The sequence below is a fragment of the Bos grunniens genome, chromosome 29 (assembly GCF_055505025.1).
Source record: "Bos grunniens cultivar Pamir isolate PY7600 chromosome 29, Bosgru_T2T1.0, whole genome shotgun sequence".
In the NCBI taxonomy this organism is placed as follows: domain Eukaryota; kingdom Metazoa; phylum Chordata; class Mammalia; order Artiodactyla; family Bovidae; genus Bos; species Bos grunniens.
The window spans coordinates 34,237,215-34,250,603 of record NC_141193.1 but is presented as its reverse complement, the minus strand read 5'-3'; the positions used below and the strand labels follow the sequence as shown (position 1 = coordinate 34,250,603).

General features: G+C 36.9%; 1 protein-coding gene across 16 annotated transcripts in view; it reads left to right on the top strand.

Moving 5' to 3' along the window:
* The window catches only part of NARS2 (asparaginyl-tRNA synthetase 2, mitochondrial), a 139,509-nt gene that overhangs the window by 38,745 nt on the left and 87,375 nt on the right, over positions 1 to 13,389 (top strand). Inside the window, exon 7 of one of the 16 annotated variants that reach the window (XM_086385796.1) lies at positions 6,412 to 6,607. The exons of the other annotated variants lie outside the window; for them this stretch is intronic. Coding sequence (XP_086241922.1) covers positions 6,412 to 6,477 — 66 coding nt within the window. The 3' untranslated portion in view covers positions 6,478 to 6,607. Of the gene's footprint in view, positions 1 to 6,411; positions 6,608 to 13,389 lie in introns of those variants that run through there. 16 annotated transcript variants of the gene reach the window in all.

The following is a 13,389-nucleotide window of genomic DNA, read 5'->3' as shown; positions in this document are numbered from 1 at the left end:
GTTTCAATACGTTGTTTTGGTTGAAGTGTATTAAAATGTAGCATCATGTAGGTATGTAACTGGAAAAAGGAGTGTTCTGATAGCCTTTTAGATGGTTGTGCCTGTTCTTTGATTCTATTCCACAACTCAGCAAATGATAGTTCCTTAAAGATTAGTTACAATGTGGAATCTGTACTGGTATCATAAGGTACTTACCACTCTGCTGGCTGAAATACTCTTCCCAGTTCATACTATAACATATATTTTCATGCTTTCACACTTTGTTACATTGAAATCCTTTGGTTTAGCTTAAAATTTGAGTGAATCTTTATGATGTATAATTTTGTAGCATTAATCATTTGTTAATTGCAAAGTGCTGATTCCCTGAATTATGCAGATTTTTTAAACATTTGTATTCAATAATATCACTCTGTCTCATCATGAAAGTCGGTAAAGACTGGAACGCTATCATGGTCACAGTGGCAGATGCACATTTTTCAAAATCTCATTTCAGAGCTCAAATTTTATCCTTGGTTAAAAAAAAAAAAATTCCATCAGTAGCGTTCCTTGTGGCAGTAGTCTCCCTTCAGTTGTTTTTGAGAAAACATTACTGAAATATTCAAGACTGAATAATCATGTCAGCCTTTCAAGTAAAAAAATGGTGTCCATAAAGCTTCCCTGGTGGCTCATAAGGCAAAGAATCTGCCTGCAGTGCGGGAGATTGGGTTCGATCCTTGGGTCAGGAAGATCCCCTGGAGAAGGGCATGGCAACCCACTCCAGTATTCTTGCCTGGAGAATCCCATGAACAGAGGAGCCTGGCAGGCTACAGTCCATGGCGTCACAAAGAGTTGGACATGACTGTGCGACTCAGCACACACATGGAGCAGCTTGCTCAGTGCAGTTACGCAGGTGTTTTTGTTTGCAACAACAGTCGCACTTCACCATGCAGCACAAGGGCTTTATGTGTACTTCCTGTTTTGTCACATCAGATATTAGAAAGGCATGTACTAAAGGTCAGTATTTAATAAAAGTAATTATTGAGGGGCTTCCCTGGTGGTCCGTTGGTTAAGACTTTGCCTTCCAACGCAGGGAGTGCATGTTAGATCCATGGTTGGGAGCTAAGATCCCGTATGCCTCCCAGCTAAAAAAACAGAACATAGAAGTAATACTGTAACAGATCAGTAAAGACTTAAAAAAATAATTTTTGAAACAGCTTCTTTGGAGACATTCTTCAGTCTGGCTTTTTCTTTTTCATTATGAACACATAGTGGTGAAGAATATATACAATGACTATAGAACAGTTCAGTCCCCTGCCATGATTTGAACTGAGATACCAGCAGATTTAGCCACTGTTGTTGCACTATCAGGGCAAGTATCAACACAATGACAAAGGCAAGTAACTTACTAATATTATGAGAATAGTTTTGACTTCACAAACCTCCTGAAAGAATCTTGGGAAACCCCAGATAACCACAGATCACATACTGAGAATCACTGTTTTGATATAGTGCAGTGTAAAGTCTTATACACTGCTGGTGAAAAAGGACATTGGTGTTGCAATTTTGGGAAGCAGTTTGACATAATCTGCTGATGTCAGAGATATGTATACCCAATTACTCAATAGTTCTACTGCATAGAAATGCGTATAACTAGATATTTACAAAAATGTACATAGCAGTATTATTCATATTAGTTTCAAGCTGGAAACAATCCAAATATGTACCAACAACAGAATAGATACGTTGTAATAAAATCATGAACTGGAATACCCTACTATGGTAAAAATGAATGAACTACAGGAACAGACAACATGGTTAAAACTCACAACTACAGTTTTGAGTGAATGAAATCAAATATACTATATGATTATATTAAGTCAGAAACCAAAAAGTAATATAAAGGTTTCTTTCCCCCCAGCTTTATTGAGATACAGTTGACAAAATTTTAAAATACTTTAATTTTACAATGTGGTGATTTAGTGAACTTACACATTGAGAAAGGATTCCCTCAGTTGACTTAATATGTCCATCACCCTACATATTTGTTTATTTTTTTAGAAAGGGAGTACATTTACTTTCTACTCCCTAAGCAAGTTTTCCTTACACAGTATAGTGTTTATCAGCTATAGTCACTATAGTATACTATTATATAGTGCAGATCTAGTGCACATTACATCTTCAGACCTTATTCATCTTATGACTGAAAGTTTTTACCCTTTTACCAACCTCTCCCTATTGTCCTTAACACGTAGCTCCAGCAACAACATTCTACTCTCAGTTTCTATGAGTTTGACCTTTTTCTTTTTTTAGATTTTACATTTAAGTAATATTGCAAGGCATTTGAGGTATTTGTCTTTCTCTGTCAAGCCAGTTTCCCTTAGCATGGTGCCTTCCAGGTTCATCCTATCATTGTAAAGGACAGGGATTTCCTTTTTCCTTCTTTAAGAGAGAATATTCCATTGTTTGTATGTGTGCAAGCCTGTGTGTTTGTGTGTCTCACATTTTCTTTCCTTTGCCCGCTAACAGACACATTGTTTCCATACCATGGCTGTTGTGAATAATGCTTTTGTGAACATGCCAATACATATCTCTCATTGAGATAATGATTTTGTTTCCTTTGGAAAACTTTGGGATATAGATCCAGAAGTGGGGATGTTGGGTTACATGGCAGTTCTGTTTTTAATTTCACGAGGACCCGCTATACTGTTTTCCATAGTGGCTGTGTCAGTTTACATTTTCACCACCAGTGAGCCTGAGTTCCTTTCCTCCACATTCTCCCCAGCATTTATCTCTTATCTTTTTGACGCTACACATCCTAGCAGATGTGAGGTGGTATCTCATTGTGGTTTTGATTTGCATTTCCTTGATGATTAGTGATGTTGAGCATCTTTTCATGTGCCTGTTGGCCATCTGTATGTCATCTTTTTGGGGAAAAAAAATCTATTTCGGTCCTTTTGCCATTTTTTTAGTTCAGTTTCTTATATATTATTTTTTGCTGTTGAGTTTTATGAGTTCCTTATGTATTTTGGATATTAACCCTTTATCAGATATGTGGCTTGAAAATATTTTCTCCCATTCTATAGATTGCCTTCTTATTTTGTTGGTGATTTCCTTTGCTGTGCAGAAACTTTGTAGTTTAATATAGTCTCAAATCGGAGAAGGCAATGGCACCCCACTCCAGTACTCTTGCCTGGAAAATCCCATGGATGGAGGAGCCTGGTGGGCTGCAGTTCATGGGGTCGTGAAGAGTCGGACACGACTGGGCGACTTCACTTTAACTTTTCACTTTCATGCATTGGAGGAGGAAATGGCAACCCACTCCACTGTTCTTGCCTGGAGAGTCCCAGGGACAGGGGAGCCTGGTGGGCTGCCATCTATGGAGTCGCACAGAGTCGGACACGACTGAAGCGACTTAGCAGCAGCAGCAGCATAGTCTCAAATAAACTCTCTTGTTTATTTTTGGTTTTGGTGTCAAATCTGAAAAACCTTGTCAAGGCCAATGTCTAGGAACTTTCCTCCCTCTGTTAAAATTCTTGAAGTTTTATGGTTTCCGGTCTTATATTCAAAAGTTCAATTTTTTTTTTGTTTTGTTTTTTTAAATTCAGGGTTGACTTCTGTGCCTTGAATATATTTTCGGTTAACTTTTGTGTGTGGTATAAGCTAGGAGTGCAGTTGCATCCTTTTGCATGTCTGTCCAGTTTTTCTTACACCATTTATTGAAAAGACTTATCTTGTCTCCATTGTATATTCTTGTCACAAAATGATTGATCTTATGTAATGAGTTTATTTCTGGGCTCTCTCTTCTGTTCCATTGATGTCTCTTTTTATGCCAGTGCCATTCTGTTTTGATAGCTTTGTGATATTGTTTGAAATCAGAAAGCATGACACCTCCAACTTTGTTCTTTCTCAAGGTTGCTTTGGCTAATTGGGCTCTTATGTAGTTCCATCAAATGTTGAGGTGATTTTTTTCTGTTTCTGTGATGCATGCCATTAAAATTTTGACAGGAATCACATTGAATCTGTAGGTTACTTTAGATACTATGGACGTTTAAACAACGTTAATTTTTCATACCCATGAGAACAGAATGTCATTTAGTTTGTGCTGTCAGTTTCATCAGTGTCTCAGTTTTCAGTGTATAGGTCTTTTACCTCCTCGATTACATCTATGCCCAGGTATTTTATTATTTCTGATGCAGCTGTAAATGAGACTTTTTTTTTCTCCTGCTGATAGTGGTTAGTATAGAAATATACAACAGATTTTAATATATTTGTATCCTGTAACTTTATTGAACTCATTTATTCCAACTTTGTGTGTATGTATGTGTGTGTGTGTGCAGTCTTTAGGATTTTCTATATGTAATATCACGTCATCTGCAAATAGTGACAGTTTCACTTCTTCCTTTCTGATTATGATGCCTTTATTTTTCTTGCCTAGTTGCTCTGGCTGGGTTTTCCAGGACTATCCTGAATAAAAATGGTGACGGTGGTTTTCCAAATCTTGTTCCTAATCTTAGAGAAAAGGCTTTTAGCGTTTCAACACTGAGTTTGAAGTTAGTTGTAGACCTGTCATATATGACCTTTATTATTATGATGTTCATTCTTTCTATACCCTCATTGTTGTTGAGAGTTTTTTATCATGAAAGGATGTTGAAGTTTGTTAAATGCTTTTTCTGTGTCTATTGAGAGAAAACCTTAATTGAGTTGTAGATATTGAACAATCTTTGCTTCCCTGGAACAAACCCCACTTGATCATGGTGTATGATCCTTTCAAAGGATTTGGTTTGCTAATATTTTGTTAAAGATTTTTACACCTGTGTTCATTAAGAATATTGCCCTGTAATTTTCTTTCCTTGCAGTGGCCTTGCTTCGCTTTGGTATTTTTCAGTGTAATATTGCCCTTGTAAAGCAAGTTTGGAAGTGTTCCCTTGTCTTATTTTTTAAACAGTTTGAGAAGGATTGGTGTTATTTTTTTCAGGTTTAATATAGGTCACCAGTGAAGCCATCTAGTCCTTTTCTTTGTTGGTAGGTTTTTGATTATTGTTTCAATATTTTTTACTAGTAATTTGTTTATCCAGATTTTCTGTTTCTCCTTGATTCAGTCTTGGGAAGTTGTATGTTCCTAGGAATTTATCCATTTCTCTATTTTTTCAAAAAGCCAGGTCTTGATTTTATTTTTTTTCTATTATCTTTTTAGTTTCTCTTTCATTTCTTTCCATTCTTATCTTTGTTGTTTCCTTTTTCTGCTAACTTTGGGTTTAGTTTGTTATTCTTCAGTTCACTTCAGTTGTTCAGCTGTGTCCAACTCTGCGACACCATGGACTGCAACATGCCAGGCTTTCCTGTCCATCACCAACTCCCAGAGCCTGCTCAAACTCATGTCCATCAAGTCAGTGATGCCATCTGACCATCTCATTCTCTGTTGTCCCCTTCTCCTGCCTTCAGTCTTTTCCAGCTTCAAGGTCTTTTCCAGTGAGTCAGTTTTTTGCATGAGGTGGTCAGAGTGTTGGAGTTTCAGATTGAGCATCAGTCCTTCCAATGAATATTCAGGACTGATTTACTTTAGGATGGACTGGTTGGATCTCCTTGCTGTCCAAGGGACTTTTAAGAGTCTTCTCCAACACCACAGTTCAAAAGTGTCAATTTTTCAGCACTCACCTTTCTTTATGGTCCAACTCTCACATCTATACATGACTATTGGAAAAACCATAGCTTTGACTAGTTGGACCTTTTTCAGCAAAGTAGTCTCTGATTTTTAATATGCTGTCTAGGTTGGTCATAGCTTTTCTTCCAAGGAGCAAGCATCTTTTAATTTCGTGGCTGCAGTCACCATCTGCAGTGATTTGGAGCCCAAGAAAAGAAAGTCTGTCATTGTTTCCATTGTTTCCCCATCTGTTTGCCATAAAAAGATGGGACCGGATGCCATGATCTTCATTTTTTGAATGTTGAGTTTTAAGCCAACTTTTTCACTCTCTTTCACTTTCATCAAGAGGCTCTTTCGTTCCTCTTCGCTTTCTGCCATAAGGGTGGTGTCATCTGCATATCTGAGGCTATTGAGATTTCTCCTGGCAATCTTGATTCCAGCTTGTGCTTTATCCAGCTCAGCATTTTGCATGATGTACTCTGCATATAAGTTAAATAAGCAGGGTGACAATATATAGCCTTGCGTACTCCTTTCCCAGTTTGGAACCAGTCTGTTGTTCCATGCAGTTCTAACTGTTGCTTCTTGACCTGCATATGGATTTCTCTGGAGGCAGGTAAGGTGGTCTGATATTCCCATCTCTTGAATTTTCCACAGTTTATTGTGCTCCGCACAGTCAAAGGCTTTGGCATAGTCAATAAAGCAGAAATAGATGTTTTTCTGGAACTCTTTTGCTTTTTGTATAATCCAGCCATTGTTGGCAATTTTATCTCTGGTTCCTCTGTCTTTCCTAGATCCAGCTTGAACATCTGGAAGTTCTCTGTTCACATACTGTTGAAGCCTGGGTTGAAGAACATTGACCATTACTTTGCTAGCATGTCAGATGAGTGCAATTGTGCGGTAGTTTTAACATTTGTTGGCATCGCCTTTCTTTGGGATTGGAATGAAAACTGACCTCTCCCAGTCCTGTGGCCGCTGATGAGTTTTCCAAATTTGCTGGCCTATGGAGTGCAGCATTTCACAGTATCATCTTTTAGGATTTGCAATAGCTCAGCTGGAATTCCATCACCTCCACTAGCTTTGTTCGTAGTGATGCTTCCTAAGGCCCACTTGACTTCACATTCCAGGATGTCTGGCTCTAAGTCAGTGATCACACCATCATGGTTATCTGGGTCATGAACATATTTTTTTGTATCATCCTTCTGTGTATTCTTGCCACCTCTTCTTAATATCTTCTGCTTCTGTCAGGTCCATACCATTTCTTTCCTTTATTGTGCCCATCTTTGCATGAAATATTCTCTTGGTATCTCTAATTTTCTTGAAGAGATCTCTAGTCTTTCATTATTCTTAGAAAAATCATATAATAATTTAGTGGCCAGATGAACAGTCAGTGTTGGGAAGGAAAGAGGAATTGCTGGAGGAATGGACACTGGAATCTTCTCAGATGCTGTTCCTTTACTATCTTGTGATCTGAGTGGTTGTTGCATAGGCATTTATTTTGTAATAAATCATTGAGGTGTACTTTTTCCTTTTATGCGTTAGCGTGTTGTATGTCTCAACAGAAAAGTTATAGAAAAAAAGATCACATTAGCAAATTTTTAGTGGATTTCAGCAAACTACTTTTAGTAGAAACAGACTGTTTCAAATATAAATTATCATCAGTTTTTTAAATGGCTTAAACCTCACTACCCCTGCATTCAGAAAGTGCTTTTTCTAGACTCTGAACATGTTTAGAAATTTAATTTTTTGTTTTTATCAAGTGAGATTATATTTTTATTGTTGTTGTAGTATACTTCAAATTTTGACCGTTGAAGTATACTACAATAGCATGGCAATAATTAAGTCAGCCCTGTTCTTCAGTATTTATTTATTGGGTTTATCATTTAATTCTGAAACCTCTGGGCTCATTTACAAAGTATGAAAAAATAAAAACAAAAAACCCCCATGTTCCTTTTTCTGAGTTTTATCTTTGCAGTAAAGAAGCCAGAGTAATGATCCTGTTGTACCCTGTATGAATACAAACAACTTCCTAAGCTTCCTGGTGCTACAGGTATTCTATCTGAAGAGTTCTTTATGTCTCTCTTCCTTACATTTGCTGAGACTGATAGAGAAGAAATCATTTCTCTTGGCAGATGAAGGATATATATCATATTGATCATAAAGATCCATATGTTCACTGACTTTTTTTAACAGATTTTAGTTTTCAGAGCAATTTTAGGTTGACAGCTAAATTGAGTGAAGATGCAAATATTTCCTTGCCCCCACCCATGCTTAGCCTCTCCTGTTATCAGCCTCATTCACAAAAATGGTGCATTTGTTACAATTGATGGTAGTACAGTGACACATCATTGTCACCCAGAGTCGTAGTGTACTTCAGGGTTCACTCTTCGTGTTGTACATTCTGAGTGTTTGGACAAGTGCATAGTGAGATACATCCACCACTGTAGTCCCTGCCATACACGATAGTTTCACTGCTCTAAAAGTCCTCCGCCTCTGTGTTCTAACTATTCATCCTTCTCACCTCCCTAACTCCTCCAACCACTGACATTTTTACTATTTCCATGGTTTTGCTTTCCAGAATGTCATACAGTTGGAATCATGTAGTATGTATGTAGCCTTTTTAGCTGCTTTCACTTAGTAATATGTATTTGTTTCTTCCATGTCTTTTCATGGCTTGATAGCTCATTTCTTTTTAGCATTGAAATAATATTCCATTATCTAGATTTATCACAGTTTATTTATTCACCTACTGAAGGTCCTGTTGGTTGCATCCAAGTTTTGGAAATTATGAATAAAACTTCGTAAACATCTATGTGCAGGTTTGTATGTGGATCTAAGTTTTCAACTCTGGGTGAATACCGAGGCATGCAGTTGCTGGGTCGTATGGCAAAAGTATGTTTAGTGAGAAATTGCCAGAATGCCTGTGCCATTTCGCATTCCCACCAGACATGAATGAGAGTTCCTTTCGCTCCACATCCAGTGGTATTGTCGGTCTTCTGGGTTTTGGCCATTCTACTAGATGTGTATGGTATTAACTGGCTTTTCAGCAAACTTGGCCAGGATACTGCTTGTGAGTCATTTTCTATGGATCACATGGTTTCTACCTCCTTATTCAGCCATTAGGAAACTTGGGGAAAGTTCTGTAAGTTCCTTCAGGCTATTAACAGACCAATTGATAAATGAATAAATAAAGTAAGACTTTGTCAGTGTAACCTCCTTTAAACATATTCACAAGTTTCGAAAACTTAGATTAAAGCTTCTTATTAAATTACTTTTGTCTCACAGTGTTGATCCATAAAATTAAAAATATTGGAGTTCCTTGTGTCTCTTATTCATTACTGTATTCCTGCATTTAGTCTGGTACCTGGCACACAGTAGTTCACTCTGCAACTACTGTTATTTTAAATGTTTATTCAATTGAAAAATGAAACAGAACTTGGAAGTATGGGAATATCTGTATTTGAAATGAGACACAAATTTATTTATCAGTGGAGAAACCTTGGAAATGTCTCCATTCATAGTAACGCTAAGGAATCCAGTAATCAAAAATGCTTCAGTAACCAAGTATTAAAATGCACAATAAAGCATCTAAATTAAAATAGTGTGATATCAGTACACAAACTAGTGGGATAAAACTGAAAGCCCAGAAATAGACCCACATTCATGTGAAAATATATAAAGATACTTTCTCACATCACTAATGTATGTGGTACTAGGCATCTTGGTGACCATATACAGACCTTATTCTACTTACAGCTGGGTTACATCCCAATAAACTCATCGTAAATGGAAAAAATAGCATTAAGTAAAAAATTCATTTAACACACTAACCTACCAAACATTACAGCTTAGCCTCACCTACCTTAAACATGCTCAAAACACTTACATCAGTCTACAGTTGGGCGAAATCATCTAACACAAAGCCTATTTCATAATAAAGTGTTGAATATCTCATGTAATTTATTTAATATTGTGCCCAAAGTGGAAAACCAGTGGTTATGTGGCTACTGAATAGTTGTAAGTGAATCTGTTGTTTACCCTCATGATCGAGTGGCTGACTGAAAGTTGCAGCTGCTGCCAGCGTCATGAGTATCATACTAGGAGGGAAAAGAGCAAAATTTGCATTTTGAAGTATGTTTTCTACTGAATGTGTTGCTTTCATGCCTTCATGAAGTCAAAAATTTGTAATTCAGACGGCAGGGGACCATCTGTAATTGTGTCAATCAGAAATAAGTTGCAGAATTTTAATCTACCTTGTGGCAGATAGCGTGATGTGAATATATGTTTTTTCCCGAGGAATATCAAGATAATAATGCTGTGGTAATTTTTTTTAGCTATTCTTATGCCATCTTCAATATATTTCTTTAGTATTTAGTATGTAGTAAAACCCTTTAATATTTTATTTGGGAAAAACAGTAGAATATGATGATGTTTCTTTATTTTTATTCAGTGAAATAAATTTTTGGAATCAGAGCTTTCATTTATTGTGTATTTTTTTAACTTATACCAACCAGAGTACCTTGGCATCTCATTACTTGTCTCAGGCTTATTGATTTTTGTCTTTACGGGTTTTTTGACAGGGTGTTAAACAGTTTAATTTTTATTTTATTTTTTACTTTTTATTTAGACTAGTTTAGTTATTTTGTTTTCTTTTCTTTTTTTAAAGTATGGCAGAAATATAATCACAGATTTGGAAAGTTAATTTTTAAGTTGGTTATTTTCAATTTTAGAACTCTTTTTTCCCTTTCTGAAATACATAATAAATTTTTTTTTTGAAATACATAATAATTATATTCACAGTGCAACCATGAGACTGGATCGTATGCATATGATGCATCAATGCATCATATAGATAAAATACTACAACTTTAAACTTACAGAACGCTAGTAATTAGACAAAAGAAAAAACAGAGAACCTGAATAAAGTAAAATAATTTATTTTATGCTTGAGGGAAATAGAATGAAAAGTATTGACATCTGTGGGAATAACACAATAATATGCTGTACATTTTTAAGAAATGTAAATGTTGATCAATTTTTTGGGATAACTTTAAACATACAGAAAAGAACAGAATAATACTGTAAACAGCCAAATACTGTCACCCACCTCAGTGCTTTGCTTCAGGATCTTAATAAGGTCTATTTATTTAAAAATAAATAAAGCATAGCATTTTATATTATGTTTAATTTTTACTTATGACTCTCACAGTGCTTAATGTAGTTTTGGATGATTTTAAGACTTGCAAGCAAAAAGAGAGACAGAGGAACTTCCCTGGTGATCCAGTGGTTAAAATGCAGGGGGCACGATTTCAGTCCCTAATCAGGGAACTAAGGTCTCTATACCAAATAAAAGAGATGGGGGTGAAGGGGTCGGGTGGGATATGAAGCTGTCCCAGAGGTCACTGAAGATTTGTTGAGTGAAAGATTATATGAGAGAATATACTGGGAGATGCCTCCTTTAGAAGTAAGTGAGACACAGTCTTGAGAAAGCTGAAAAAAGATGAAGAGCTTTTTTTTTTTTTTTGGTGATCAGAAGATGATATTGATGATACTATCTCATCATCTCTTTCAAATCTTTCTGTGTGATGTCAGAATTAGGAACTTGGTATTGGGAGGGTAGGCAGAGGATAGTTGATGTCTTTTATATTTAGTCAAAACTGGTGTTTAATTATATAGGATATCTACAAATTACGTGTTTTTGAGTGGGAGTAGATAGGAAGGAGATGGATTCATAGTGGTCACACAGTTTACATCTCTAAAGAAAATGAAACTTTTCCTCTAATGTACTTTAAACTTACAACTACATATTGCAGAAAATACATTCTGCACCTTTTATGTTTTTTAAAATACTTGTCAGTGTTAAGATGATGGTGATATTAAAGAAAAACCACAGTAAACATCTGTTTACACTTCTGCTAGGAAAGTAATGGAGAATTATTTATAAGCAATACATTAATATAAGAAATAGTTTATTTCTGCTTATCAGTACCTATGTTTGAAAACAAACATGAAGTTAAATATGCACCAAGGATATCTTTTAGGCCAGCAATTCCATGGCACTTGGCTAGAAGCTTTTATGTCTCATTGTGCTTCTGATTGCTGATCCCCTCACTCACACTTTTCAGCACTCTTTTGGTCAAGCATTTATGGAACAATTACTTACCAGGTTGTGCTAGTGGTAAACAACTGCCTGCCAATGCAGGAGACATAAGAGACGTGAAATTGATCCCTGGGTCAGGTGGATCCCCTGTTGAAGGGCATGGCAACCTACTCCAGTATTCTTCCCTGGAGAATCCCACGGACAGAGGAGCCTGGCAGGCTACCATCCGTGGGATTGCAAAGGGTCAGACACAACTGAAGCAACTTCATACGCACTCAAAGAACTCCGTATTTTGACCTTCTCATCTTTTGTCCTGCACCAACTCTGTTTTCATTAAAAGTAGTGCAGTGTTAGACTTTGTGCGTGTACATGCTAAGTCACTTCAGAGATGTCAGACTCTTTGCAACCCTGTGGACTGTAGCCCGCCAGGCTTCTCTGTGCATGGGGTTCTCCAGGCAAGAATACTGGAGTGGGTTATCATGCCCTCTTCCAGGGGATCTTCTTGATCCAGGGATTGAACCCACGTCTCTTTATGTCTCCTGCATTGGCAGGTAGGTTCTTTACCACTAGCTCCACCTGGGAAGCCCATTTTCATTATAAGTAGTGCAGTGTTAGATTTTACCAACCACCTATATTCTTCTTGGTGTTTGACTTTGTTTCATACTTGGTTCTTCGCTTTTTGATTTTCCTGTTTGTGCTTATCAAACTAATCCACACCACCGACAGAAGATTAAAGTGTTAGTGTTTATGTGATAAAGGATACACAGGGAATAAAACCAGTATACTTTTTAAGTACTTGCTGATAATACCTCAGAGTTCCACTTTTTAAGAAATAAGCTATTTTAAATTTAGTTTTTGAATTGTTCAAAAGGTATCTATTTCAAAGTACAGGAGGATTCCATCACACCTTGTTCCAGTAATCTAATTTCCTTCCCCAGAATCAACCATTGTTATTGATTCAGTACAACCATTGCATTTCTTATGAATCCTGGAAATAATGTTTGGTTAAGGATAGAGGTCCTGGAGTCTCACCACCTTGGTTCATTCTCTTTGTCATATTAGACAGGAACTTAACCTGTGTGTCTCAGTTTCCTTCTCTGTAAATGGGGATACTCTTCGTTAGATGCTTATACACTCCTTGGCTATGGTTGTTTTTGTAGAAGTATCTGTATCTAAATGATTATTTTTTTTAACCTCAGGAAAATAGTTTATTTAAAGGTAATTTTTATTCACAGCACACAGTTGTTACTGGTCTCTGCAAGGCCCTTGTATCCTATCACTGTGTAGCAAAGCCGTTTATTGTTTTCTGTGAGTCTACAGGTCATTTGAGTGGTTGATTGGGTTGGGCTTAGTCAGCTGATGGGTTGGCTGAGAGCTGAGCCATCTAGAATGGTTTTGTGTGGGATGACTCATCTCTTTTCCTCTCAGATTTCCCCATTATACTAATCAGGATGTGAATCTCTTTGGTAACGTGGCTCCAAGAAAGAACGTGAACTACACAAGCAGGTTTTCAGGCCACTATTTGTGTTAATTTTGTTACCACGCCACTGACCAAAACAAGTCACGTGGCCAGGCTCAGGGTTAGTGTGTAATATGCCAAGGGGGTTGAAATAGAGAGGTGTGACAAATTGGAGACATTAATGCAACTAATCTAACACAGTTGACTCTGTAG